The sequence below is a fragment of the Camelus bactrianus genome, chromosome 16 (assembly GCF_048773025.1).
Source record: "Camelus bactrianus isolate YW-2024 breed Bactrian camel chromosome 16, ASM4877302v1, whole genome shotgun sequence".
Classification (NCBI taxonomy): domain Eukaryota; kingdom Metazoa; phylum Chordata; class Mammalia; order Artiodactyla; family Camelidae; genus Camelus; species Camelus bactrianus.
In genome coordinates this window covers 7,983,827-8,010,964 of record NC_133554.1, presented here as the reverse complement: position 1 = coordinate 8,010,964, position 27,138 = coordinate 7,983,827, and the positions used below count along the sequence as shown (strand labels likewise).

The following is a 27,138-nucleotide window of genomic DNA, read 5'->3' as shown; positions in this document are numbered from 1 at the left end:
CAGACAGTTATGTCAAGGTTAAATGAGCTAACGAGGGAAAAGCACTTAGCACAGTGCCTGGCACACACTAAGTGCTCTGCGCATGCCAGCTACTTCTAGCCTCATCACTTACAGCTCAGCCAGGAGCTCAGTCAGACCTCCAGGGCCTCTGCATGGCGGGAAAAGGGGAAGGTTGGGTCAGGAGAACAGAGCACGTCTCTCCCCAAATCCCAGAGGGTGGTCAGCAACTTCCCCAGGACAGAATCAGGGCCTTGGGGCATTGTCTGAGTTAAGACAGTCCCCTCCCCTCCTATGGAGGAGACCTGAGTTCTGAGTCCCCGCAGGCCTTGCCCACACCTCTCAGAGCACTTTCAACCTCATGTTTGGAGTAAGCCTGCCTCCCCTCCTGCCCCAGACCCAGAGGACTGGGACTACACCTCATGCCTCTCGGCACCGTCCGGGCTGCAGAGCCACAGACACAGCAGACCTTGAGAAGAGGCGACTGAACAAATGAGCAGAGGGGCAAAGAGGAGGCTCAGTGCTGACCTTTCAAAGAGGGTGACTTATGGCTCCCTAGATCTAGCGGCTGGCTTGGGCTTGGGTGGAGATGGGGCAGGAGAGGTTAAGGAGATGCACTCGGGCTGGAAGGCTCAGAACAAGCGGCAGCAAAAAAAAAAGAGGGGGCTCTGAGCAGGAAGGAGGGGGCCACTGTGCACAAGTTCAAAATGTGAACCATAAACTCACCCAAGGGCTTCAACATCCCCTCCCTGGGGCTCGGCAAGAACTTGCCTGCGGAGTGGGCGGGGCCAGAGCACCCCCACCCCATCTCCCGTAGGCTTTCTCCATCCTGGCTCTCTCCTCCTCAGATCCACGGTCTCCACCCAGGCACACCCAGCTTTTCAGTGCTGGGACACCCGGGATCCTGTGACCCAGCACCTCCTCTTTCCTACTTTGACTTAGAGGGTGAAAATTTTAGAAAACTATAAAACTCCAAATGTTTCCAAGTTTTATTTAACTCTCAAGTTTCCCCAACAACGGAGAAAAGATCAATCGAGAGGCCAGAAGCAATCATGACTACCACTTTCTAACGAGTACTGAGCAGTGTGTCAAAGGCTTTATGTGTATTTTCCCCTTTATTTCTCATAAGAATCCAGCCAGGCAGGTAGCTATTATTCCCATTTAACAGCTAGGGAAACCGAGGCTCAGAGAAGTTAAACTCTTTGCCCAGTAACAGAAACACATCTCTCACCTGAACCTCACAACCACCTCCTACCTGGCTCTCTACTGCCCCCTAGCGTACCTTCTCCATCAGCAACTGTGGCACCGGGGTTGCTCCCCAGTTCCAGCCCAACAGGCCTTTTCACGGCATCTATAACATCCACAGAAGGTCCTGTGGCCTTGCTGACTTCTCTGAACCAACTCAACTGTTCATCTCCCTCCCCCAACCCTGCCCGACTCCCGTGACCTTCTGTCCACCCGCGTTACAAACTTCCTCCTACTTTGCTTCCCTCTCTACCTAGGACACTCCCCCACCCCGAGCTTCCACATTTCTCAGGTCTCAGCTCAAATGTTGCTCCAAGAAGAGGCTCCCCTGCCCAGCCTAGCAAGGACTCACATCCAGCGGTCACTTTCTTTTCTCAGTCGCAGCATCATTATCTTAAATTACCTGCATACCTTTACTTCCTACCGTCTGCTGCCCCACTGGGTGGACCCCAAGTTCCCTGAGCGCAGGGACATTACATTCCCAGCATTTCACACACTGCTTGGCACCAAGGACGATCAAAATAAGCACTGGTTGAAAGAAACAGAGGCAGGTGGGGAAGAGGAGTCAGGCTTTGAACCCCAGTCTGTGTGGGAAGCCAGTGAGCCTCTCCACTCAAGCATGCACGGACTCCTTAAACGGCCAGGGAAGAGCTCTTTATAGACTTGGAAGGCCACATCCCAAACTGCTAACATGCTTCCCTGTAAGGAGTATGTGGAACGAAATGGGGAAGGAACTTTTTTTAACCATATGTATTTCTATATTTATTTGAATCTTTGTAAGGTCACATGTATTACTTTTGTAATCTAAAACATAACGCATGCAGAACCAGGGGATTTTACCCCCTCTCGGTGAACTCTCCTTAACCCCTTAGCTCCAGACGCGTTACCTGCACACACCTTCCTCGGCTCACAGCTTTCTCCCTTCAGCCAATGGCAGAGAACGTGAGCACAGCCTCAAACCATTTGCTCCTACGTAGGCAGAACCAAGCTAAAAGAAGGGATATCAGAAAAACATCCTAGGAAGTGGTGCTTCTCCACCCAGCAAGACATCAGAACTGCCAGGGAGGTTTCCTGAAATGCAGGTCCCTGGGCTCCACCCCCAGGATTGGGCTCCACAGGGCAATCCAGAGATGACCACTGGATTAAGGGGCCCACCTCTGGGGACCCCAGCCTCTAGCCTTGGAGTAGGTCAGGACTGGGCAGCCATGCCCTCCCTGGAACGCTGCCCCTGCAGGGGGTAGTCTTTTGCATCCAACTCTCAACTTCTGTCAGGAGGTGGCTACAAAAACTGCCCTTCTGCACAGTTCAGGACTTAACCGATCAGCACCTCAGCCTTCCTCCCTGGGGGCCCTGAGTCGGAGAGAGAAAGGAGTGGGACCAACCCCAGCTGGTGGCAGCCACGGCTCATCGATGCTACAGCCGAGGCCTGCAAGAGGGGAACCTGTCAAGCACATGATCAGCAGCAGAAGGAAAGCTGAGAACCTGTACTCCACAGAGCAGCATCTGAGAAGCTTCAGGTAGGACTTAGGGCCACAAAAACCTGACTCCCTAAAAGAACCAGAAGTTTTCCTCCTTCATAATAATACATAATATTATTTACATGTGTATGTACATACCCACATACATAAAATGGGCCATTTCCCTTTTTCCCCTGACTACCAGGAAGCTCAGAAATCATATTTACCCTCATAGCTACTGCATCTGCTTCTCCAATTTTTATCTTTGGAAAATGGAGTCCTATTTTCCTACCCTTATTATTTGCAAAACTGTTTCAAATATTTCCTATAGAGATGGGGCAGACATAAAGAAATCCAAGCATTTCTTATCAGCAAACCTCTGTAAAGGTCATTGCCAGAGCCCAGCTCTGTCCACAACTTCATGAATGTGAACAAAGAAACTATCCTCTATTTTCCTTTAGAGACCATTGTACTGCCTGACAGGACTGAGACAGCCCAGGGGAGTAATCAGGGCTGGGCTACATTTGCAGGTGCTCTTTCTGGGTCTATCAGTGACCTTGGCCCAAGCACCAGCCCCACAGCTAGCCCAGGCCCATCCTTCACCACCAACTCTGGAGCCTTGATTTGCAGGTTCCCACCAAGGCCCCTCTTGGGCCACTCTATCCTGCCTGGGGTCAGGTAAAGAAGGATCTGACTTTACCAGATCTATTCCTATGCTCCCACCCTGTCTCCCTCCTTGCCCGGGTCCCAAATAACCAGGCCACACACCAGGTTTCAAGTATCTGTCTCTTCCTTTCACTCTCTCAAAAGAAAAAATAAATAAATTGCAGAAGGCGGCAGCATGTCCAGTCTTCCCCTGGCTCCCGGACACCCGACCCCATCCCTGCCCCCCCCTCCCTCCCACATTCCCACTCCCTAGACCCAACCCTCCCCATTCCCCCAAAAAAAAAACCCAGGAAAAAAAAAAAAGCCACAGTTAGACCTTCCACTCATGCAAACCGGCAAAGAAAAAAGGTGGGGGGCATGTGGAAGGCAGGGGGCCTACAGTGGAGTCCCCCTACATATCCCCCCAAAACCACCTTTGAGAAGAAAAAAAAAGGAAAAAAAATAAATGAGAAATCAAGGGACACAGGGAGTTATGCTGGGGGCAGGGGTGACCCCAGACCCTGCCTCAGGAGAGCGCGGAGGCCTGTAGCCCTGCATCCCGGCAGCGGGGTGCTCCTTGAGGGGGGCCCTGACTCCTGGAATGTTGTGGGAGAAGACGGGGGAGGGCAGGTGGCCCCCGGTGGGTCTGTGTGTGCATTGGGGGCGGGCGGAGCGAGGGCTTCTGAGGAGCGAGGGCTCCAGATAAGGAGCCCGGCTCCCCACCAGACCCCAGGTTCCTGGGGTTCAGGAGCCCAGTTCTGGGGCATGGGGATACATGCAGAGGAGTCTCCCCCCTCCAGTGGGCTGAATCCAGTTAGAAAGGAAATAAATAAGAAGGGGTGGGAGGGAGGCTGGGGGTGCGAAGGGCTTGGGCGATTCAGTCCAGACCAAGGGCCCGGGCGATGGAGGCAGGGTGAGTCCAGGCCAAGCCAGGGCAGGAATCAGAGTCTCTCTCGGGCTGGGACCCAGATGTAGGGGCCTGAGAGGTCCTCGATGACGCGCTTCACCTTGTGGTAGATCTCCTCAAAGCTGTCACCCTCCACGATGGCTGGGGGTAGGTGGAGCAGGGAGTGAGGCCCAGAGGAAGGAGCACCCGTTTCTAGTTCTCCAAGCCCTGAGCCGTGATGCCGCACCCGCCCAAGGCAGGCACCTCTTTCTAAACTGCCCACCCAGCAGGGGCCCCTTTTCTGAGTCTGAGCCCAAGGCGCCTCGAGTACTAGCAGCGGGCTCGCCACAGCCTAACCTGAGAAGCACTCTGTGAATTCCTGCTCCAGCTTGGTGGCTCTGTCGAAGGCTTTGCGGGCTTGCTCCTCTGTGATCCGCTTATTAATCTCTCTGTGGAGAGCGAGAGAGACACAGACCTGAGGGTGGGCCCCACCAGCCTTATCTCCTCCATCCAGGGACGTTAAGGTGCAAGCAGTAGTTTCTTATTTGGAGCACAAAAAAAATGCAGTTTCCCATATCCTCTGGGGCCACAGATGGTCCCCCTCCCTACGACCCACCCCAGTTGGGTGTGGCCGCTCCAAGGACCTCTCCAGAGCCTCATCCTTCCAGCTGGCAGCCCCACGCAGGGATTCAGACTCTAACTCCAGACAGCACTCGGCCCTGGCCTGCCCCAGCAGGTGTGTGCCCCAGGGGGTGCTGGGGGTTGTAGTCCTTCCTAGCCCAGGGCAGGAGAGGAGGGAAGAGGCCTGGGAGTCCCTGTCTACTACAGGTTCGCTCTCTCAAGCAGATCCCCTCAGGGGCTGCTGGAGGCGCTGTCCAGGGTTCTGAGGGGAGAGTTCAACGGAGGCCTTCTGAGGCCCAGGGCCACAGTGTGGGGGAGCAGAGGGGAGGCCCCCTGGGACGATACTCACAGCACATTCTCCAGGGAGCGGGGGCGGATGAAGATGGCGATAGGGTGCAGGTGGGCCGCCTGCAGCCGCCGCACGGCATTGGCCGAGACATCGAGGATGCAGTGCTTCCCCTGGGGGCAGGCAGGGTGGGCGGAGGGGGACCAGCAGGTGGCGGGAAAGGACAGACAGAGGCGCCAGGACAGGACACAGAACAGACAAAGGTGGCGAATGGGAGGTTGGCCAAAAGGGAAGTGACATGGATGTCGACAGACACGTGGGCAGAGAGAGTCGAGGCAGGAAGGGGTATGGACAGCATGAAAGACAGAGAAAAAAAGGAGAGGAGTAGATGGAGAGGAAGGCAGGGGCCAGCACAGGAGGGAAGGATTGGACGGAATGGAGGGACAGGTGAGAAATAGGCATGGGGGACCCAAAAGATGGGGCAGAGCAAGGCAAGGTGGAGGTGGAGTCAGACAGGTGGGGCGAGAAAGCAAAGAAATAGAAAGGAAGTAGGATAGAGGGAGGCGGGAGGGGAGGACGGACAGAGGACAGACAGATGGAAGGAACAAGGAGAGACAGATGGGCAGGAGGAGAGGCAGATGGAGAAAGGAGCCGTGGAGGGAGAGGGCAGGGTGGGGGCAGCAGGGAGATGGAGGTGGCAGAGGAGTGGGAGATGGGAGTGGAGACCCCAGGAACAGGCAAGGGGAGAGGCGAGAGGGCCAACCCAGAGCCGGCAGAAGGGAGAGACCCAGGTGAGGGAGGTCAAGCCACCAACGGCAAGGCCACGGGAAGAGAGGAGAAATGGGGCAAGGCGAAGGTTGGGGGAGGAAAGGGGACAGATGGCAGCACGGAGTTTGGGGTCAGGAACCGAGGGAGGGAGGGAGGGAGCGGGGAGGCAGGGTAGCAGGGCACAAGAGAGCAGGCAGTCAGACAGAGTTGCCCAAGAGGAGAAGGAGGTGGAGGAGCAGAGTCGAGACCCAGCAGGGAAAGAGACAGAGAGAGAAAGAGTTAGAGAGAGCTGGAGGAAGGCCGGGGGTAGGGGGCGGCGGGGAGGACAAGGACGGGGTGCCCGCCAGCTCCTACCTGCTCAGCCACCTCTCGCACGGACTGGACGCTGGTTCCATACAGGTGGCTATTGTACTGGCCGGCCTCAATGAACTTGTGGGCCTGAATGTCCTTCTCCATCTTCTCCCGGGACGACACAAAGTGGTAATCCCGGCCATCTATCTCATACTCCCGCTTGGGCCGCGTCGTATCTGCCGGGAAGTCACCCCACCCACCAAAGATCTAATCACCAAAACTCTAGCTTAAACCCTGCCTACAACAACCCACAGGGAGCCCAGCTGGTCCTTCAGGGGAAGGGGGCTCCTGAGGAGACTGAGACTGAGGAAGGACAGAGCCACCTCTCCCAGCACCTCCAGATCCTCCAAGTCCCTGGCCTGGGATGGTCACGGTGGAACACGAGGGTGGCTGAGAAGCGCCCTTCTCAGAGAACCTCCGTGCCTGGCTGCGCCCCAGGGACGGAAAGCGCTCTGCCTGTGACCCCTTGGAGGGAATGGAGGGACAGGTGAGAAATAGGCATGGGGGACCCAAAAGATGGGGCACTCTCCATCCAAGGCCCCGGCACTCACGGGGAACACAGGATCCAAACTTGTCGGGGAACTCGGAGAGGAGATCATCGTTGGCGCGGTCCTTGGTGGGCCCAAGGATAATGATGGGGCGAGCATAGTGCACTGAGGAGAGAGAGAGGGCTCAGGGGACAGCAGAGCCGGGGAGCAGGAGGGGCTCGGCTGGGCCAGGGTGGGGCTCACCTTCCATCTGCGTCACTGTCTCATAGCTCAGAACCGAGTCTTCTCGACCTAGCGGGAGGCAGGGCGTCTGTGAGGGGCTCTGAGATAGGGGACTCAGGGCCCTGAGCCATCTTCCTAAGGACATCAAGAGAAGCTCAGGCCCCTCTCACCCCAGGTGTTCCCAAATTGACACTACATACCCTGTGATCCAGAGCTGGAGCCCCAATCCTAGGAAGAAAGAGCAGGCCAGGTGGTCGGTCAAGTCCAGCCCCACAAGCCCCCCACTCTTCCACACAAGCTCACAGCCTCTTCTACCTACCTTGGCCTTTAACCTTGACCACTCTCGTCGCTCAACCCTGTGGGATACATGGAAGGATGACGGCAGGAAAATGCCCAGTGAGCGGCCCGATGGCCCTGCTAATCCCATCTCCCAGCTGCTCCTTAATGAGACGTCTGCCCCAAAGGCTCATGGGAGTCATGGTACCCAGGAAGGCCCAGCAGACAGACCCCCAAGAAGTCAGGGGGCAGACCCATGCCCTCCCTATCGGCTGCCCACCCGGGGGACCTTGGGAGCTTCGGTACCCGTGGCAAGAAGGCTCACCGCCGTTTGCTGGGGATGAAGCCAATGTCATCGGTCTCGCTGTCAGAGTGGACCCGCCGCGCCTGCCACCACTCCTCATCGCTGGCGTCGATGACATGCAGCACATCCCCAAAGCGGAAGCTCAGGGCCTGGCTCAGGAAGCCGCAGTCCTTGGTCTTGTCGTAGTCAAACAGGGCCCTGTAGGGCAGGTGGCCTTGGGTCAGAGCCTGGTGAGGACTCCGGCCACCCTGAGACCCAGCCTGGCGGTTCTGTCCAGGGGTCTACCCACAAGCATGGCAGCTGATGCCTCCCCTACAGGAGCTGTGGGTTCTGAACCCGAGACCTTTGTGGGGACCCAGAGCTCTACCAAAACTCATAATTGCCACAACTATGAACTGTCACTCCGTCCACGCTGTGTCAGGGAGAAGACAGGATGTGGATTCAGTGCAATTTCTCGAGGAAGGTCTAGACGAGCACCCTTCCGAAAAAGCAGGCGCAATTCGTAAGCATGTCACAGTCACAGGCGCAACCTGGACTCAGACTCGTAAGGGGGAAGGGAAGAAGGTGGGGAGGCATAAACTGGGAGTTTGAGGTTTGCAGGTACTAACCACTGTATATAAAACAGATAAAACAACAAGGTCCTACAGGGAACAATATTCAATGCCTTTTAATGGCCTATAATGAAAAAGATCATGGAAAGGAATATATATATGTATACTTACAACTAAATCACTGTGCTGTACACCAGAAACTGACACAAAACTGTAAATTTACTATAAGTTAATTTAAAAAAACTCATAAGGAAAAAAACAGATCACTCTTTGCAAACTCTGGTTATCCTCATCAATATGAAATTCCTGGCATTAAGTCCCAACCTCTGAGGTCAGGACAAGGGAAGGAATGACCGCTGAGGTGGCAGAGATGCCGAGCGGAGTACTGGAGCGAGAAAGACAGGAAGAGACTCCAGACTGTCCGGTGTCCTCTGGAGTCAGAACTGAACAGCCCTGGGAACCAGCTGGACCCCGCAGGGAAGGAGGGGCCAGGTGAGGCCCGAGTTTGAGCCAGGCATCTGGGTGGACAGTGGTGCCATCTCAGGAGAGAGAACACTAATTCAGCAGGACAGAGAGCACAGGTGCACAAGAAGTGAGCTCAGTCTGGGACGTGTTGCAGGTGAGATGCCTATGGGACATCCCAAGGGACGTGTCTAGAAAGCAGATGGCCAGAACTGCAGGTCTGGACCTCCGGGAAGAGGTCAGGCCAGAGCTGACAGCTCGGAGAGACATCTGCAGAGTGAGCAGCAGGTGAGGCCGTGTGAGTGGACGGGGGCCCGGAGGGAGAGAAGGGAAGGAACATTAAGACACGGCATCTACACCTGGGGAGGGCGAGACAGAGGAGCCAGTGGGACAAGGAGCCCTAAGAAGGTAGCAAAACACTGCCGGAGAGAAGGGGGACAGACTCCAGAGAGCTGTGGTCCCTCCCCTGGACCACATTATCCCACAGGGCTGTGCAGGTTGGGGCAATATTCCAAAAGCCGAGGGCTCCCTGCTCTGCCAGGCATTAACCTTTGAGTTAGCAGATTGTGGGGCAGCTAGGGGTCTGAGGGGGAAGTGCCAGGGTGAGCAGGGGCTAGGAGGCAGTAGGGCTACTCCAGACGGAGGCTGTCTTCCATGTACTATGGAGTATTTCAAAATGCTAACCTGTGCAGCTGAGCCCATGAACACCAGCCGAGTGTGAGCCTGCGGGGGTGGGGGGAGGTTGGGGGGCGGCAGGATGCAAGGGAAGAGCTGGCTGGGGGGCAAGGGGGCACAGAACGAAGAGGAGCCCAGCACAGGAAGCATCCGACCTGATGTAGAAACCCCTTTTGGGGTTGCTCCGCAGGGAGGCAGTCCCTGAGCCCAGGCTGCTGTTCATGAGCTGCTCCCGAAGGTCGTGGATCTTGGCCTCGAATCGGCTGTACTCTGAGGAGGGACAAGAAGGATCCTGGGCTCTGGCTCCATTCTGCTGTCATGCTCCCTGGGCCCCGCTGGAGACTTGAGCCCAGGAGACAGAGTTCTGAGGACCATCTCAACCCCCAAGAGCGGGGAGCTTCAGGCCTAGTACCTTCCGGTTTGTACTGAGCGATGATCGTGACTGTCTGACCCGCATTCTTCAGGGCGATGGCAGCCTGCTCGTGGCTGGCATTGCGGAGGTCAACGCCATTGACCTAGAGAGGGCAGGAGAGGCTGGGTTGCTGGAGATGGGACCAGGCCCCTGCCCATCTGGGCTCTGCCCTGAGGGGAGGGCGTGGTGCGGGCAGAGCCCGCCTCCCCTCACCGAGAGGATCTGGTCCCCCTTCCGCAGCTCCCCGCTGAGGTCTGCAGGGCCCCCAGCCAGGATGAAGGAGATGAAGATGCCTTCACCATCCTCGCCGCCCACGATGTTGAAGCCCAGGCCCGTGGAGCCCCGGTGGATGACAATCCGCCTCGGTTCTCGGGGAATGTCTTCCTCCCCCAGCAGGTCCTTGGCCACTGGAGAGTAGCGCCGAGGAGAGGTGGGGGTCATGGCTGTGGGGTAGTCGGTGCCCAGGTAGCTGCTGTGACTGATCTCGTTGTCCAGGTGCTGGGAATAAGCTGGGGGAAGACGTGGGCGAAAGGATGAGACAGAAACGCGCCGAGGGAGACAGCACCCATCTTCCCACCTCCTCCTGAGGGAATGTGACTGTGCCAGAGAAATGAGGCTGGGGTGGTACAGGGGACACTGGGTCACAGCAATGTCAGGGGGCAGGACTTCACAGGTGACAGTAGGGTTGGTTCTCCTAGGGGCAGACCTGAAGGTTTCATGACCTAGAGATGCCAGGGGTCATGAAGTCAAGGGGAACATGAATACTAGGCTTTGGGGGTTTTCCTTTGGTTGTAGCATCTCTCAAATCTCTTCATCTATAAAATTCCTCTCTTTTTTTCTTTCTCCCTCTTGGCCATTCATTTGTGGGAAAAAACTAGGTCATTTGTCTAATAGAATCTCCCTTATTCTATTAGGGAAATTCTAACAGCTAAATCACTGCTTGCATCCCCGGCCCTGGGGGGTTAACCTGCACCTCTGCCCTGCATCTCCTGTAAGCTGGTCAATCGGACTAGAGACTTGCCTAGACCCAAGTTCAATTTTTTTGGCAAGAACCCTTCAGAGGTGCTGCATGCTTTCTGCTGCACCCCGACAGGATGTGATAACATCAGGCTGCAGGTAAGACATATCTGTAGATTCAGGTATTGTCAGTTTGCTCCATCCACAATAAAGCTCCCCATTAGCCTGTCACCTAAGAGTTTTAGCAGCCATTGATGATCCCTGCCCAGTACTGATATTTCATTGGGGACAGCAAAAGAGCGATATTCTACTTTTTTTTAAAGGAAGGAACATTTATTAGTGGGAATTTGTCTATAAAAAAGAACATTCCCATATCAACCATTTGGTTACCCTGAGGTGCAGTTTGTACAGGAAGGGAATGTAAATGCTTGACCCTTTCCCTTTATTTGCCAGTTTTCAGAATGAATGGGCTCCCTAGCATCCTCCAAAGGTACCCAATTATTTTGAATAGATTTTAACATATTTAATGAATTTTGATTGAATGGTCAGCTTCAATTTGGCTCCTGTGTCTTTGACATGACCCTAGTGGTCTTGAGTATCTTCCCTGCTTCCTAAGATGTTACAAGCTCACCTTTAACATTTCTTGCTCAAGATTTAGAATTGGCCTTTTCTCCAAAGAACCAAGGTTCTCTTTGGTAGGTTATGTTGTTTAGAAACAAGATCATGGGATTTTAATAGGGTTTTACAGTATGATTTCATATTTGGATGGAGCAGTCACATCTTGTTACTCTTTTCCAAAAATTTCTTAGCTATTCTCCCAAATGTATTTTTCCAGTTGAACTTTAGAATCAACTTGCCAAGTTCCCGGGGTTGGGGGCGGGGGGACATTAAAATTCTGATTAGGGTTGCATAAAATGTATAGATTAACTTGGAAAGGGTTGAGATGTTTAGCATATTATGTTTTTGCATCCAGAAACATGGTGTGACTCTCTAATTCTCCCAGTCTTCTGTTATGTCCTTCAGTAGAGTTGCATCATTTTCTTCAAATAAATCTCACTTTTTATCCAGATCATTTTTCTAAGCATTATACAGAGCTTTTTTTCCATGGCAAAAGGGATCTTTTTACCCAGTACATTATCTTATAGCTGGGAAGTTACTAATTCTTGTTATTTATCCTACACGTGGCCACATTCTTAACCCTCCATATTATTTCTAAGTTCTTCAGTTAATTCACTTAGATTTTAATCTAGATGTATAAGAGTACAATTTACAAATAAGGATACATTTGTTTTTCCCTTTTCAAATGTAACATCCATTTGTTCTTTTTCTCTTGTTACACTTTAGAAATCTCTAAAGCAGTGATTCTCAAACAGTGTAATTTTGCCTCCCAGGGAATATTTGGCAACGTCTAAAGAGACATTTTTCGTTGTTCTGATGGGTGGGGAGGGGTACCACTGTCATCTGATACGTAGAGGCCAGGGCTGTTATTAAGCATCCCACGATGCACAGAACAACTCCCCACAACAAAAAATTACTGAGTGCAAAAATGTCAATAGTACCAACATCGAGAAGCCCTGCTCTAAAGCAATGTAGAGTCTTAGCAGCAGTAAGAGGCGTTCTTGCCCAGTTCCTAACTTAATGGACACACTGCCAGGATTTTATCATTACGATGTGATTTCTGGTCACTATTCTTCAGTCATGTTAAGGAAAAAGTCCTCTGTTCCTAGTATAGTATTTTCATCCGAAAATAGATGTTGAATTTCATCAAATGCCTTCCCCACATCTATCTGAAATGAACTTACTGTTTTTCTCCCATTTTCTCCCAGTGAATCATGTTAAGAGGTTTCATAATATGGAACCACATTCAACTTTCTGAAACAAACCATACTTTGTGACAATGTTAATCCCTTAATATGCTGCTCTTTGTTTTGCAACTATTTATTATAAACTTTTACATCTGTGTTCAGAAGCAAAATTGTCCTATACATTCCTTCTTTTATATTATTTTTGTGACCATCTGAACTGCCCTTATAAAACAAAATGTGAAATTATTTATCTTTTCCTATACTCAGAAACAGCGTAAGAACTATCTGTTCTTTGAGGATTTGGTGAAATTAACCATAAAACCATCTGGGCCTTGTGCCTTCTAGGGGAAAGACTACTGACAATCTTTTCTAGTTCTTCGATGGGGACCGATTTCTCATCTATTCTCCAACCACAGGAAGTGACAGAGGTGGTGGCTAGTTCATGGGAAGGATTTGAAGAGACGGTGACCAGAGACATCATTGGGGTAACTGGGATGGGTCACGGGGAACTCTGGGGTTTGGAGGGCTCTCACAGGTTGTGATGTCTGGGGGAGCATAGCTGTCACTCAGGTAGGCATTGCTGGGCTTGGCCACCTTTAGGTAGACAACATCATACGTGTTCTTCAGGGCTGCCACGGCATCCTCATGCATGACGTCCTCCAGCCCCACACTGTTGACCTGGGGTCAAGGGAAGCAGAGCTCAGACAGAACCAGAAACAGCCTCCAGACAGATGCACCCAGGGGTGAGCTGATAAGGAAGCCTGGGCCTGTAGGCAAGACCCAAGTGTAGGCTAGAAAAGTGACAGGGGTCCTCACCGCCAGGATCTTGTCTCCAATCTGCAACCTCCCATCCTTGTGGGCGGCACCCCCTTCAATAATCTTGGTTACATAGATGCTATTATCTCCGGGGATGTGCTGGTTCCCGACACCTCCTGCGATGCTGAAGCCAAGACCTAGGTGAAGGGGAGGGCAGAGGTGGGCACCCAAGCACCTGGGGGGCAGGCCTTGGGGCCAGGGACAGTGGGGCTGGGGGTGGAGAAATGATGAGTTACTACCTTTAGGCCCCTTGATGAGCTTGATCTCCATGAGCTTCTCAGCCGGGGGCTTCCGGCGCATGACGTAGAGGCGGACAATGGAGCCTGCCTCTTTGAGGGCCTCCACTGCAGCTGAGTGCGTCACCTCCCGAACGTCCACTTCGTTTACAAACAAGATGCTATCGTTGACCCTGAGGGCAGCAAGGTGGGCCTGAGCCCGAAGCTTCCTGCTGCCCTGGCCCTCCCTTTCAAGGGAATCAGAATCCTGCCCTCTGTCTCCTCTCCCCACCTGAGGCGGCCATCCTGGGCCGCAGCCCCGCCGGGAATGATCTTGGTGATGAAAATGGATGGGTCGTCACCGATGTGTGGGTTGTCAGTGCCACCTGCGATGCTGAAGCCCAGACCTGAGTTACCCTGGGCAGAAGGAGGGGAAGAGGGTCAGCTGCCCACTTGGGACAAGGTGAGCAGGGAGGGGACTGGGTCAGGGAGCTATGACCAGAAGAGGAAAGGACAGGGTTAAGAGGTTGATCACCTAGAAAACATGGGCACAGAGAGAAGCACAGACAGGGAGCAAGAGGGGGGACCTCAGAGGGAGGAGCCTGCTCACCCTTTCCAATGTGATCTCCTCGTATTCCATTTCCCCCTCCGTTCCGTTCACCTGCAACTCCAGCACGGGCCAGAAACACAAGGACAGTGAGACAGACTTCCTACCTGAGAACCTGGCCCTACCTTGCTGCTGGGACCCAGGCCCTCCCCTCTCCCCTCTCCCTGCTGCAATGGCCCCAAAATCTAAACAACTCACATATCCCGGGGCTTCTAGGGTGTCTGTGTTGACAATCACAGGGGGGGAATTGGCCTATGAAGGGAAAAAGAAGATGAAAAGCTGCCTGAGCCTTGGCTCAAGAGGGAGCCCGCACCCAAGAGGCCCAGCAGCCTGGCTACCCTTGCAGCCTCTTAACCCAGCCCGTGCTGCTCCCCGTGACTCCCTGAAGGACCCAGCCTCCATCCACGTTACACACACATGCACACGTGCTGTACCCAACTCTGCCCAGCCCAGGCCCCCTGCATGTGGAAGGAGGTGTCTGAGAAGCAGGAAGGGAGAGACAGCCAGATGGGGGAGCAGCAGATGGTAAAGGGGGGGGGGGGCAACTGGAAGAGGGGAAGTTTCTCACCGGATGTAACACCACAGAGTGTTACATGCCTTATGTGCTACACACATACACCGCAGGGCTTGTGTCCACTGGGTCCTGCCTTTTCTGCCCCTCCTTCCAGCCCCCATCCCTGTCCCTATCCACCCACATACACCCAGATACCTTTATAACCCTCCCTCAGATCTGCCCCTCACTTTCACACACATTTACCCTAAACCCTGGGCCCCAGGAATCTGGGGTTCCCCCAGATGCAGGCCTCACCCTCCCTCTCGCCCACCCACCAATTCAATCCACTCCTTCCTCCAGGGACCCTGTTGCCTAGCAACGGTATCTAAGCCCAGCCAAGGCCTAGGGAGACCCACCTCCCGGAGGCCCTGTCGTCAGGACAACGGGAGGAGGAGATGGGGCGTGGCCTAGAGACGACCAGACTCCCGAGGGCAGTAGGGATCCTCTAGTCCCGCCTCTCCTGCCCTAGGCCCCGCCCCCCGTTAGCCAGGCCGAGAAGTCCAGGCTGAAGAGGTTTGTGGACGCAGAGCATCCTGAATAACGTCCCTTCCTCCCTCCCCTAAGCCCCTCAATCTACGCAATGCAAAGGACGTCAGGAAAGGGGAGTGGTTAAAGACATCCGGGTCCTATTCTCTCATCTACTCTCCCCTCAACCCCACTTCATTCGGGAAAGGGTTAAGGTGGGGCGTGCCCAGGTCCCTGACGTCAGTCGCTTCGACACCGCAGGGTCTCTAGACTCCAGGGCGGGGCCAGCTTTAGGCCGGTCCTAGGGGCTTCCCCAATTGCCAGGGCAACCGAAGCCATGTTTCCATGGCAATGGGAGAAGGCCGCCAAAAGCCTCCTTCCGGGGTCTCCAATCTATCTCCTCCTTAAACAAATATTTATTTGGAGCCTACCAAGCGCGAGGCACTCATCACAGATTCCCCAGACTCCTCTCTCCTACTGCTATTTCTCAATACTACACATTTTCAAGCTCTATAATAGATTTCATACCCATAAATCTATTGTCACCATCCTCCAATCCTTCAAATCTCAGCAAATGTTGTTGCCTAACTGAAGCCACCGACTGCCAAAATTTCATCCACATGTCCATCCACCCCATACCCTGTCCTCAATCCCCCTCCGCATCCTTATTCTAGAACCTTAGTTCTCAGCCCCCATCTTTCACTGGCAGCCACGTTCATCTGCATCCCCTCCCTCTCTCTCCCCCATCCAATATCCTCCATCTACATCCTTGCCCCACCCTTCAGTTTCCATCATCCAACCCCAGCCTCCATTCTCCATCCACTTCCCTGTCCCTATCCTCCCATCTGGCCCCATCCTTTACCAGTCTCCTGCTCTTATCCTCCATCCTCATTTCTGATTCCCCAGAAAGATCAGCACCACTCTCCCTCGCCTCATTCTCAAACCCTCAAGATTCTACGCCCGAATCACAATCCTTCATTCTCAACCCACTCCCCATCTCCTCTGAAAACTGAGGCTTCTCCTGTCTACCCCAACTCCCCAGACCTTGTTGTAAGACCTCCTTCCCACGTTTGTGGCCTCCAGCACTCTCTCCTTCCACTTCCCTCCGCTTCCTGAGCTCAGATTCCAAATCTCCCTAGCTCTGTACTGTCACTTCCTCTCCTCTTTCCCTTCCCCAGGGACTTAATATCCCCATCTCTGAAAAAAAAAGTATTTCTAGTCTTCTTTCCTTCACTCTTTATGGGCCCCCAGAGTTTCACGGGAATACTCTGCATCATCACCCCATCTCTGGGGCCTTCCTTTCCTTCCTCTCAATCAGCTCAACCTGCTGCCCTGATTTCCCGGTCTCATCCCTGTGTGACTCCTGCCCCAGGACCTCCTCTCTGTCATTCCTCCATTTTGCTACATGCCAGAGAACAGTCCTCTCTCCCTCTCCAACTCCTCTCCTGCCACTTCCTCACCCCGGAACCTCCTGCTGCCCGCTCTCTGCCTCTTCATCCACCAGCTCAGAAACCTCCTCCCCATCTTCTTAGTGAAATATCAACAACCTCCTGCTTCCCAGGGCACCCCACAAGATCCCGGAATCTCACCTCTGACCCCAAAGTGCTCCCCTGAATCTCACAGCTAGCCTGGTACATTCTATGCCTCTAGCCTGTGCCTCCAGAAGAGGAGACTGAGGGGGAAGACAATGGGAAGTGGCCTGGAGAATGGAAGGTGTCAGAAACAAGGCCTCCCCAGGACTGGAGAAGGGAAAACGTACTGTGAACGCAGAAAAGAAGGGGAAACAGGTGGTGGTAAATAATCACGGGGATGGGGACACAGGAAGGGCAGAAAGGGATCTGGGTGGAGGTGAGAGCCAAAAAGGAGGAGAGAGGGGAGGACGGGAGGAAAGGAGAGACATGGTGACTGGGGAAGGGGGTAACTGGGAGACGGGGAGATGGCTGACCGAGGAAGAGGAGTGATCAGGCCGTGGAGGGCCTGAGCTGGGTATCGGGAAGAGGGAGAAGGAGAGTGCGTGGGAGGAAGAGAGAGACGGCATCAAGAACCAGCCAGCCAGCCAGCCAGCCAGCAGGGAGGGGAGGGAACACAGGAGGGGAGCGAAGGCTGGGGCCGGGGACGGAGGCAAAAAGGCCCTGCAACTAGAAGTCTCATGCCAGACAGATGGAAAGGGCTGGAGAGCCAGGCCCACAGGCCGGAAGTGGGGGGAGGAGGTGGCGAAGGGACAAGAGCAAATGAGGGCAGCGGGAGCTCTGAACAGAGCTCTGGACACAGAAAATGGAAACGGAGGTGGGGGTGTGAAGGAATGAAGAGGGCCTGGGCGCGGGGAGCATCCTGGGGGATGCACACATCTCAACACACACGGGCACAGACACACACGCGCGCACATACACGCACCCTGGCTGCAAGCTCCACACCCACTCCCACTTGCCTGGCCTCTTTCTCCTCTGTAGGAACCAGGTTTTTTCAGCGCCCCTAAGGCCCCCTCCCCCGCCAGCCCCAGGAGCCAGAACCCCAACCCCCAGTCCCAGCCTCCCCCCACCTACGGCTCTCGCCCTACCGGCCCTTGGGGGTGGTTGTAGCTCCGAGGCTCCGAGGGCCGCACTGGGGAGGGGGCCGCCTGAGTCTCCTACCTTGACGGGGGAGAAGTGGGCGTGGCCCACGACCCCTTGGACGGCCTCGAGGTGGGACAAGTTCCTCTCCGCCACGTGCACCAGCTCGGGGGCGTTTACCTGGTTGGGGAGGTGGGCCGGGCTGTGCTCCAGAGGGGGCGTGTCTTCATCTTGGTAGCGGTATTTCTGGGGATGGGGATGGAGGCGTCACTGGGGCCAGCCCCGCGCCTCGGGCTCCAGGCTGCCCGCCCCGGCGCGCCTCCTCTTCCCCCCGCCAGTGCAGTGCGGAAGGCCCTGGGGCCTGACCAGCTCCTCCCCCTCCCTGTCCTCCAGCCCATTGGTTCCCTCTCTCCACCCTCCCCACAGCCCCCTCTCCCGCCGGGGCCTCGGCACCTCTCCCCTCTTCCCAAATCCCAGCCCCATGCCCCAACTCCTCCTCCTCCCAGCCTAGGACCCCAGCCTTCTACCCAGCACACTCCCTCCTCTAACGTCCGTTCCTTCACGTCCATCCCAGGACTCCAGCCCCTCGGACACGTGCACCCCACCGTCTCTACACCCATCCCCAGCTTCTTTGCTTCCCTCAATCGATTCATCGCACTTCCTCCTTCCCTAATCCCACTCCCCAGGTTGTAACCTCCCTCCTCCATCCAGTCGCTGCTCCCTCTCTGCAGTCTATCCCACCTCATTCCACCCTCACTGCCACAGTCCCCCTACTGCAGCCTCTACCCGAGGAGTGAATGGCCCTCCAGCACCTTGGGTGCCCCAGGCAGAGACCGCAGTCAAGTCCTTCCACTAGCTGGTACTTGGCATCACCCCCCTAGGCAGGACAAAGCTAAACCCATCCAGCTCTACCTCCAATGGTTTTGCTGGCTCCCAAGTAATCAGCAAAGGGACCCCAGGAGTCTACCCCACCTCTCTAAATACCCACAGCCCAGTCAGCTAATCGGATATACTAGAAGGAGGACGGGGTGGAAGGGGGAGGACCAGAGGCAGTAGGGCTCAGAAGGGGGGCAGGATGGGTAGCAGCTTCCAGGTTCAACCATTGCAGAAGAGGGTAGAGCCTCAGAGTGAATTCCTGGTCTCTCTCCGGCCTTTTGGAGTGAAAGACCCAACATGAGCCCTGACTCCCTTCCTCACTAACCACCTGCCATCTCAAGGGCCTCCTCAAGGGCTAGCTTAATCGGGACACCAGTAAATGAGATTAACTGGGAACCAGAGAGAGAGGAAAAGGGCAACTGGAGACAGCAGTGAAGGGCAGCAGCCCTGCCTGGGTCCTCCCAACTCGGCCTCTGCCCCCACAGAAGCAGACCGTCCTCGACTCCAGGCCCAACCAATGGAGGATGGGGAGGCCACCATACACAGGGTTCCCCTCCAGGGAGACTGGAGAAGACAGAACACACTCCCCAATACACACAGGTAAAAAGAGAAGTTAGGATTCCCTCTCAAGAAGTATCTGGGAGGCTGAGAGCACCTCAACATTAGGAGGACAACAGTTACAAGATCAAACTGGAGGAAGCTTATCAAGGTCAATGCCTGAAACCAGAGTATGATTCTGAAAATTCTGAGGAAGAGGAACCAAGGCTGAACATGTAACTCAACTTTGGCTGTGACTAAAGAGGCAGGAAGAGAATGGGGAGAGGAAAATGGTACACGAAGACTGTCAAACCCAGGACATAGAGACAACGGGGATCCAGGGGCAACTTGATACATTTGAAGAGCCTGAAAGAGAGAAAAGAGGGGCTCATCCAGATACACTATTTTCTGCCCTTGCAGATGGACTTGGAGAGAGATTCTCAAGCTCCAGATTCCAATACCATGAGCACGAAGAGTGGAGAAGATGGGAAGTTAGGGGAAGTCTAAACTAAATAATCCTCCTCAAAGCAGGGCCATCTTGGATAACAGAATTTGATGAACTGAAAGAGGCTGTTCAATCCACACCCTGAAAAGGTCTTCCGCTTGGACAGGACAAAAGCTGAAGGCCAGGGCCCCAGAACTGGGAGGTCCAGGGAGGAGAAGATGCAGCTCTCCATTCTGACTTCGCAAGGCCCCCAACTCCCCAAGTGATAACTGAGGCAGAGCCAAGGGTTGCAGCTTTGAGTTTTGGACTCTAGGGGAGAGTTTGAACCCAATGCCTCTCCACCTTCACCCTACCTCACAGAGAAAATTCCTGAATCTGATGAAGAAATGTCAGGGTGCACATAAAGAAAATGGAAGCGTGGGAAAGGACAGTTCATTGTTTATTCTACAGAGGTAATGAAGGGAAATTTATATCACAGTGAGACTGCAGACACTGCTCCTGCCCCACCCCCATGGGGGGGAGGGGGTTGTCTAGGACTGAGGAACCCGGCTTGTCCTGATTGGGAGACAATGTGAGGGAAATGGGGAACCAGAACAGGGTACCAAAGTTCCCAGAATGTGGTTGAAGGAGGTTAGGGCCTATATTCAGTCCCTGGAAATTTTCTAAGTAAATGTACTAAGGAAGAACCTCTGGAGGGGTAAGGGTGGGAGAGAGTCATTCAGAAACTGCAGACTGGGAGGTGGGGGTCAGGGTCAGCACCTCTCAGCCCCAGATTACAGGACAACTGGCAGAAAAGGAGGATCCCCTCTTTTACCCTACTGGGACTCAGGGCCCTGGCCATCGACAGCCCGGATGCTATTGGGACCAAGTCTGAACCCCCAATATATTAAGACATAGGACAAGTCAAAGGCCTGAGGGTCGCTGTTGTTCCTTCCCCCTTGGCCCTCTCCTCACCAGAGCCCCAGTTGCCAGAATGACCTGGAACTGAGGCTTGTACCCCAGAATAGAGGGGTGTGAGTGAAAGTGGATGATCACAAGAGGAGCGACCCATTGAGCCTGTCCCCGAGACACTGCAACCCAGAGACCCCGCGCCAAGCAGAAGGAAGAGCGACAGGGCTTTAAGCTTGCACCCTGAGATTTGAGGGGTCTGGGAAGAGGGGAGCGGGGCCGGAGCCCGTACCGCGGCACGTACCACGCAGAGACACATGGAGGCGAATCTGTTCCGAGCCGACATGGAGAAGGGGAGGGGGGCTGAGGGGAGGGGGTGGGTGGGAGAGCAAGGGTCGCGGGGTTGGGGAGGGGGAGGGGCAGAGGGGCGGGGGCTGCAGCGGCAGCGGCGACTGGAGGCTGCGGCCGGAGCGGGGGGGGGGGGGGGGGACGGCGCCTGCGCAGTGCGGGTGAGCGTCACGATGGGAGAGAGGGGGTGAGGGGAGACCCTCTTAGCCATCAACTTCCCTGTCTAGCTGTTTCTCTGTGGACTTCACCTTCCACAGTATACTCTTATTCCGACCCCTCTACAAATAGACACTCCTAAAATTTACCAATTTACCGTTCTGGTTCTCAGGGACCCCTTATTCTACCTAATCTTCCAACTATAAAAAAACATAGGCCCCTAACTATTCCAAAATCTCACTGGACTCTCGGGGTGCAGGCAAGGAAGCAGCAGGTCTCCCTCAATTCAGAAGGACCCCCAAGGGTCCCCACAAGCCTCCCTCAAGCCCCTCCCCCTTACCTCCCCAAAGATTGTTAATATGGACACGTCCCCTCAGATGCCAAGACATCTCCCATTCTAACCAGCAGCAAAGCCCCACCTGATAGCCAGACAATGCCCTAAGAGTTTAAGGACCATAGATCCTGTTGTGCCTTCAAATTAATCTACCCTTTAAATCATCCCTTTTAAAATTATATCCATCCCCCAATCTACCAAAAGAGACCTTGAAATTAATGCAACTCTTACCCTTGGTCTAATCTAAACATCCAAATAAGCAGTCTTCAAATTCGTTTGGGGTCCTCTGTCCAAATCCTTGAACCTAATGACTTTGTAATATATCACTTCCCAATACCACCAGACTGCATTTTAGGGACTACTTAATGTATCTTAAAGATGGCCTTCCAAATTAAATCGCGACCTTTTCAATTTATTACCAAACCTTAAATTAAGAGATATTTTCCTATTCCATTTCTTTACCCTTTAAATGCATCCATTACTTCCTTTTCTGGCTGCCTTTCCTACATTTCATTTCAACATCCCCACCATGAGTCTAAATTTCCACTTTGTTGGAAGATTACTCTCAAATGTATCTATCTCCCCGATACCTAAGTCTCAAAAATTAGTCACCAAAATAAGATCTGGCCTGTAATTTGCAGTGACCCACAAATCTCCCAGAATACCCCTAAATGACTGCCTCAGATCTCTTCACAGGAGGCTTCCATTTTGTCCCAGACTGAACCTGAAAGCATCTCTTGTAAATATTCTCCATTGAACGCCCACCTTTCCAACTCTGAAAGCCCAGTGAGCAGTCTCCTAAAATCTGTTTCTCTGGCTTCTCTAAAATGCCCACATGTGGTAGAGAGGACAGACTTCCCTAGAACCTCACCCATGCCCCCTCTCTTCCCGTTGATCAGAATCTGTTAGATGCGCCCCCAGAATGCCACCCCAATGCCCTAGTTTCATATCTGGATAGAATGCTTGGATCCTCAGAGAGAGCCAGTGCGGAAGGGGCTGGACTCGAAATTCCTTCTAGAATAGAAAACGCACAGGCCCCAGTTCTCCACCAGTGGGCGCTATGGCCCACTAAGACCCTCCCCCATCCCCCATTTCCTTTTTCCCTCCATTTTCCGTTTCCCTGTTGCCTGGCAACGCAGCAAGGACTTTGCTGTCGCCTAGCAACCGTCTCCCTGGAACACAGAGCTGAGGTAGGAGGTTGTGCTCTGATGAAATCTGAACAGGGCTCCATCTTTGGAAAATTGAGACGTCAGATCGCCCAACCCCCGGATTCTCCTTTCCAAAGACCCCTGTGCCCTGCAGTTTCTCAGACAGCAAGCCCCTCAAACCCCGTCTCGTTTCTGCACATGGGACAACGCCACGCCTCTGCGGGTCAGCCCCGCCCTCATTTCGGGCCGGTTACCCAGCTCTAAGGCCCCGCCCCTTTCCAAGGCGTTGCTGCCCGCCTCCCTTGATAGAGTAAGCCAGGCCCCGCCCACCTGCCTCCAGGAGGCCACGCCTCCGTCCGCTTCCCGCCCATTGCTCCCCCAGCCTCGCCCACACTGTCCCTCCGCCACGCCCCTGTTGGCCAATGAATGAGGCCGTTGGCCACACTGCCCCGCCCTCGGCATCTTAGCTTTGCCCAATAAGGACCACCCGGAGGGTTTAACCGCTTCGCCTCCGGGACTCCGGCCAAAAACCTCCAGTCTTTCCCCACTTTCCTCCCTCCCCCACTTATTCTGCTCCGCCCTCCACCACCCTCGCCCGGCCCTCAAGTCCGCCACGCAACTTCGGTCGTCGCCGGTTACCATGGCAACGGCGGCAGCAGCGCGGGGAGAAGGGGGAGGGACGGGGGCGGAGTGGGAGAAAGAGACACTCGAGACAGAGAGACACCGGCAGAGAGATAGGCACGGAGTAAACCTAAGTGATAGCTATAAGGACAGAGTTAGCACAAAGCACAGGGCCTGGCATATGGTAGGCATTCAATAATTGTTCCTTAAATTACTGCGGCAGAAGTCTAAATATAGGCAATGAAAGATGGAGGACTCAGACGGAGCTGGGAAGCTCAACGACCGCAAAGCATGAGCACCCTCTACCCCACCCAGCATTTTGGGGGGACAAGTGCCATGTGCCCCCTGCTGGCTCCTCCTAGGCTAACCCTCCGCTGCCCTGGATAGAGATGAACCACAATTCCCAACAGCCCCATGGGCAGCAACCCTCTAACATTGAGGGAGCTTGTGCCTCAAGGCCTTATGGGACTTGGAGTCCCCGCCATCCCGAGACTGACAAGTTCTCAGGCCATGGAATGTGACAAGCCCGGGTCTCCACGCCTCTGTAAAACCCCAAAATGCATGATCCTCTCTGCACAAGGCTCCTAATTTCGGGTATGCCCAACTCTGGGCTCCATCAAAGAAGTAGGGTTCTTGAAGGAAGATGAATAAACCACCCTCCTCCCAGAATAGCTGCCAGTGCAGGCAAGCCCCCTCACCCTCGCTTGCATATGTGTGTTCACGTGTTGGAAGGAGAGCCCACACATTCCAACTGGATTTCTGTGTTCACCTGAACATAAGGGACCACAACCAGGGAGCCTAAGGCTAAGGGGCAGGCTAAGGGCAGGAGACAGGAGGAACTGAGGCTCAGACACATTAAAGAAGAGCAGGCCAGAGAAACTGAGGCACAAAAATCCATTGAAACTACAGGGGATGGGAGGAAGAAGCCCTATGGAAGAAAGCCCAAAGCCTACAGAATGAGGAATAAGCAAGTAGCCCTGGAGAGGCGGTGGGGGCTCAGACCTAAAGGTCCTCAGCCCCCTATCTCTTCCATCCGCGCTCACACATGCACGACGCATGTGTAGACGCATGTGTACACACATGTGTGAGTTAGTGGCAGGGAACATGTGTGTCCTCAACTCCCTCCCCTAAGAAGCTGCAGTTCACACTAAATATAACCCCCTCCCCAGCCTGTGACTCACCCAGACCCCGCCTCCCCGGCCCCCACTTCCTGTCCCACCCCCCAACCCCCAGCTGCCTGCCACCCGCCCAAGCCTCCCTCCACACACCAGGCATCCAGCTCTCCAGTCCCAGAGTCTCAAAGCCAAGACCTAGGTATTCTGCATCCCACCAGGAGCTGGCTAGCACTCCCCATCCAAGAGCTCCTGCACTTGCCAGGCTCCAACCACAGGGCCACCCTCGTCCAGATCTTCACTGCTGCCAGCCCGGCCCTCCTCCTACTCCTCTGCACCCCAGTAACCTTAAATCCAGGTGTCCTCCCCTACCTTGATCCCAAGTATCAGGGGTAACAGGAACATTCCCCTCCATCCGCTCTTCTCCCTCTTTCTCAACGAGGGGCAGATACAGTGTGGGAGGAGATGGGGATGTTGGGAACCTGCCTGGGCCACCCCCAAATTTTGCACCACGTTCCTGGTCCCCCTCCTCATATCCCTTCTCTCGCAAAACCTCTCCTCCTCCTTCTCAGGAGCTGGCAACCTCAGCTGCTGCAACCTTCTACCTCCCAAGGGAGTACCCCAAATCCTAACCTCACCTGGTCCATTCCCTCAGGTGATCCTATATCAGGCCCCAGCCCTCTGACTCCCAACTATCTCCATCCATATGACTGAACCCTAAATTAACAGTTCCCTCAAATTGAGAGAGCACCCCCCAAAATGCATTGACCACGAGACGCTTGTTCTATAGCCTGAAGGCCTGACACCCCTAGACCAGTCAGGCACTCACAACCAGTAACCTTCTACCCCCAAGCCAGGAGCCCCCTGAAATTGAACAAGGCACCTGGAAGCTAGCTTGTCCCCCAACAGGGAAGAGGAACCCCCTACCACATAGTCCACCTTCTAACATTACACCAAGCAGGACTCCCATGTGAGCCAGGCTTCTCCTTAAATAAGTCTCCCTCAGACCTCATTGGTGAACCTCCAAATCCACCAGACCCCCCTAGTCACAGGATACCCCCAAATTTTCCATTTCTCTACAGGTACAAAAGGATCACTCCAGGGGGCACCTGTGGCCAAACCCAGCATTTTCTCAGATGTGAACCCCCCAAACTAAATGATGAACCCCAAATACAGCTTCTGATGCTCTCACTCCAGGGCCCCCAGCCGCAGGTTAGGCCTGACTAACCCCTCCCCACAAACTCATATCCTTCCCCCCAGTTTAGAGGCCCCCCCATCATGCTTACCTTGGTTGTCACTATACAGAGACAGTCCATGTTGGGGGGCCTGGCCGCGGCGGCGGGTAAGGGGCTCTGACTTCATCGGAGTTTCGTTCCTCCCCTCCGTGGGTTCTCACCCCTCCCCCCTCCGCACCCCACTTTTGCAGGGGGGGCCAGGATGGGGGGAGGGGTGAGAGGGGAAAGAAGGGGTTGGAGAAGGGAAGGGGAGGGGAGCGTGGGAAGGAGGGGAAGGGGGCCCTAAAGGGGGGTCCCCAATGGAGGGGAGGGGGCTGGGGGCGCACACCCCGATTCTCAGGAGGGGCGGGGGCACCGGGGGCTGGCAGCCCCGGAGTTCGGGGGCTGGGGCATGAGCTGAGGTGGGGGAGGGGAACTGGATTTGGGGGAGCCCCGGGGTGGAGGGGGGTCTTGCCTAACGGCCAGGGGCTAGGGGCCGTGGCGGGGGAGTGGGGTGGGGGGGTTGGAGGTGGCAGCGGCCGAGGGAGCCGTGGAGCCGAGGAGGGAAGGGGAGAGAGGAGGAGAGAGGAAGCAGGGGGAGGGAGGGAGGGAGCCAGGAGCGAGAATGGGGGGGGTGCCTTGGCAGAGTTAACTCCTTCCGCGCTGGCAGGAACCCGGATAATGGGAAAGGAGATGGAGGCAGAAGCCAAAAGGCCTGAAGGCTAACATGGAGCCATCAGCCATGACAGCGGAGGCAGCGAGGAGGGAGTTCATTTCTTAGTGAGGAAGCACCCACAGATGGGCCAGGAGCACCCAGGGTGGTTGAGATACTAGAGAGAGGCCATGGTAGGGGGTAGCGAGGGAGGGGGGGGCTGGCAGGAGGGAATCCCTGGGGGCCTAGTTCTCCCCTCAGGAACCACAGGAGGAGGCCTAAAAAGTGACTGCCTGAAATTGGGGCAGGCAAAAGAAGAAGGGGAAACCAAAGGGAGAAGGTCGGGCTGGAGACCATTCTCTGTGCCCCTGCCTCAGGACGGTGTCCCCAGGGCTCCCAAGTCGCAGGTTAATATTAGCAGTACTTAGCTCACCCCTCCGGCCCTGCCTATTCCCTCAGGAAGTCAGGCCCCACCCTCACCCCCTTACCTGACTCTCTGAGATGGAGGCCTCATAATAGTCCAGGATGTCTGTCCCAGGAAGAGAACTGAGTTACCGTCTCCCTCCCTCTGCCTCCTGGCCACCCCTGCCATCACCTCTCCTCGGCCTGTCTGGTAAGGGAGAACTCTTCCAGCCAAGGCAGGTAGATGCTGATGTAGGACCCCTGCCAGGGGTTCCTGCTTGTACCAAATGATCTGCAGGCTCCCAACCAGCCCCCAAGTTCAGTAACTCAGTAATTGCCCTCGAAGGCACAGGCCAGCCCTTTCCACTGCTGCCCCTCAGAAAACTGGCGCTACTCACCCAGCAAGGCCTGGAAGAGGTCGCTGTGCAGCACCGTGAGGAGAGGGGGTGCCCATCGCAATAATGGGGGGGCCAGGAGCCAGAGAGCTGAACGGGGAGCTGGTGAAATGCAAGTGAGGGAGAATTGGGACAATGAAGAGACAGAAGGGATCAACTAACTCCTTTCTTTTCCCCAGCCTTTGCCCTCTCACCCCAGACTCCCTAGAAAGGTCCAAGGAGAAGGATCCCTGGGTCCCAGCCCCCTCCCCACCCCTAGGCTTTCCTTCATGAGGACCCCTGTGTTTCACCTCTTGGTCTCTCCGACATCTCTGTCTTCTCTCACTTTAATCTCCTTAATCCACCAGGGTAGGAGCTGAGCTGGCTTCTCCCCACCCAGCTCTAGCTGTCAGGTAAA

General features: G+C 54.8%; 1 protein-coding gene across 12 annotated transcripts; it reads right to left on the bottom strand.

Moving 5' to 3' along the window:
• Window positions 1-968: 968 nt before the first annotated feature.
• DLG4 (discs large MAGUK scaffold protein 4) lies at window positions 969-26,818 on the bottom strand. Of its 12 annotated transcripts, none has more exons than XM_074342318.1 (21): window positions 26,745-26,818; window positions 26,433-26,473; window positions 17,695-17,859; window positions 14,245-14,298; window positions 14,050-14,109; window positions 13,732-13,856; window positions 13,464-13,633; window positions 13,225-13,361; window positions 12,942-13,086; window positions 9,860-10,155; window positions 9,647-9,749; window positions 9,390-9,504; window positions 7,568-7,744; window positions 7,286-7,322; window positions 7,167-7,194; window positions 6,988-7,035; window positions 6,808-6,909; window positions 6,260-6,432; window positions 5,201-5,310; window positions 4,588-4,679; window positions 969-4,392 (listed from the first exon to the last, which is right to left on the bottom strand). In XM_074342318.1, exons 5-21 carry the CDS (start codon window positions 14,077-14,079, stop codon window positions 4,286-4,288), a joined length of 1,995 nt encoding a protein of 664 aa, XP_074198419.1. In that variant the 5' UTR covers window positions 14,080-14,109; window positions 14,245-14,298; window positions 17,695-17,859; window positions 26,433-26,473; window positions 26,745-26,818; the 3' UTR covers window positions 969-4,285. The 12 variants fall into 12 exon arrangements, 10 of the variants coding, with proteins under 10 accessions (XP_074198419.1, XP_074198421.1, XP_074198420.1 ...); XM_074342320.1 differs by having other exon boundaries at window positions 14,050-14,100; window positions 17,794-17,859; XM_074342319.1 differs by having other exon boundaries at window positions 17,794-17,859; window positions 26,745-26,817.
• Between the last annotated feature and the right edge of the window lie 320 nt (window positions 26,819-27,138).

Coding starts and splice junctions, on each gene's coding strand:
- DLG4 (XM_074342311.1), bottom strand. CDS start 25,394: ATGGACTGTCTCTGTATAGTGACAACCAAG. Junction 6,433..6,807: donor GTTTGGATCCTGTGTTCCCC/GTGAGTGCCGGG, acceptor ACTTCCCGGCAG/ATACGACGCGGCCCAAGCGG. Junction 4,393..4,587: donor ATTCACAGAGTGCTTCTCAG/GTTAGGCTGTGG, acceptor ACCTACCCCCAG/CCATCGTGGAGGGTGACAGC.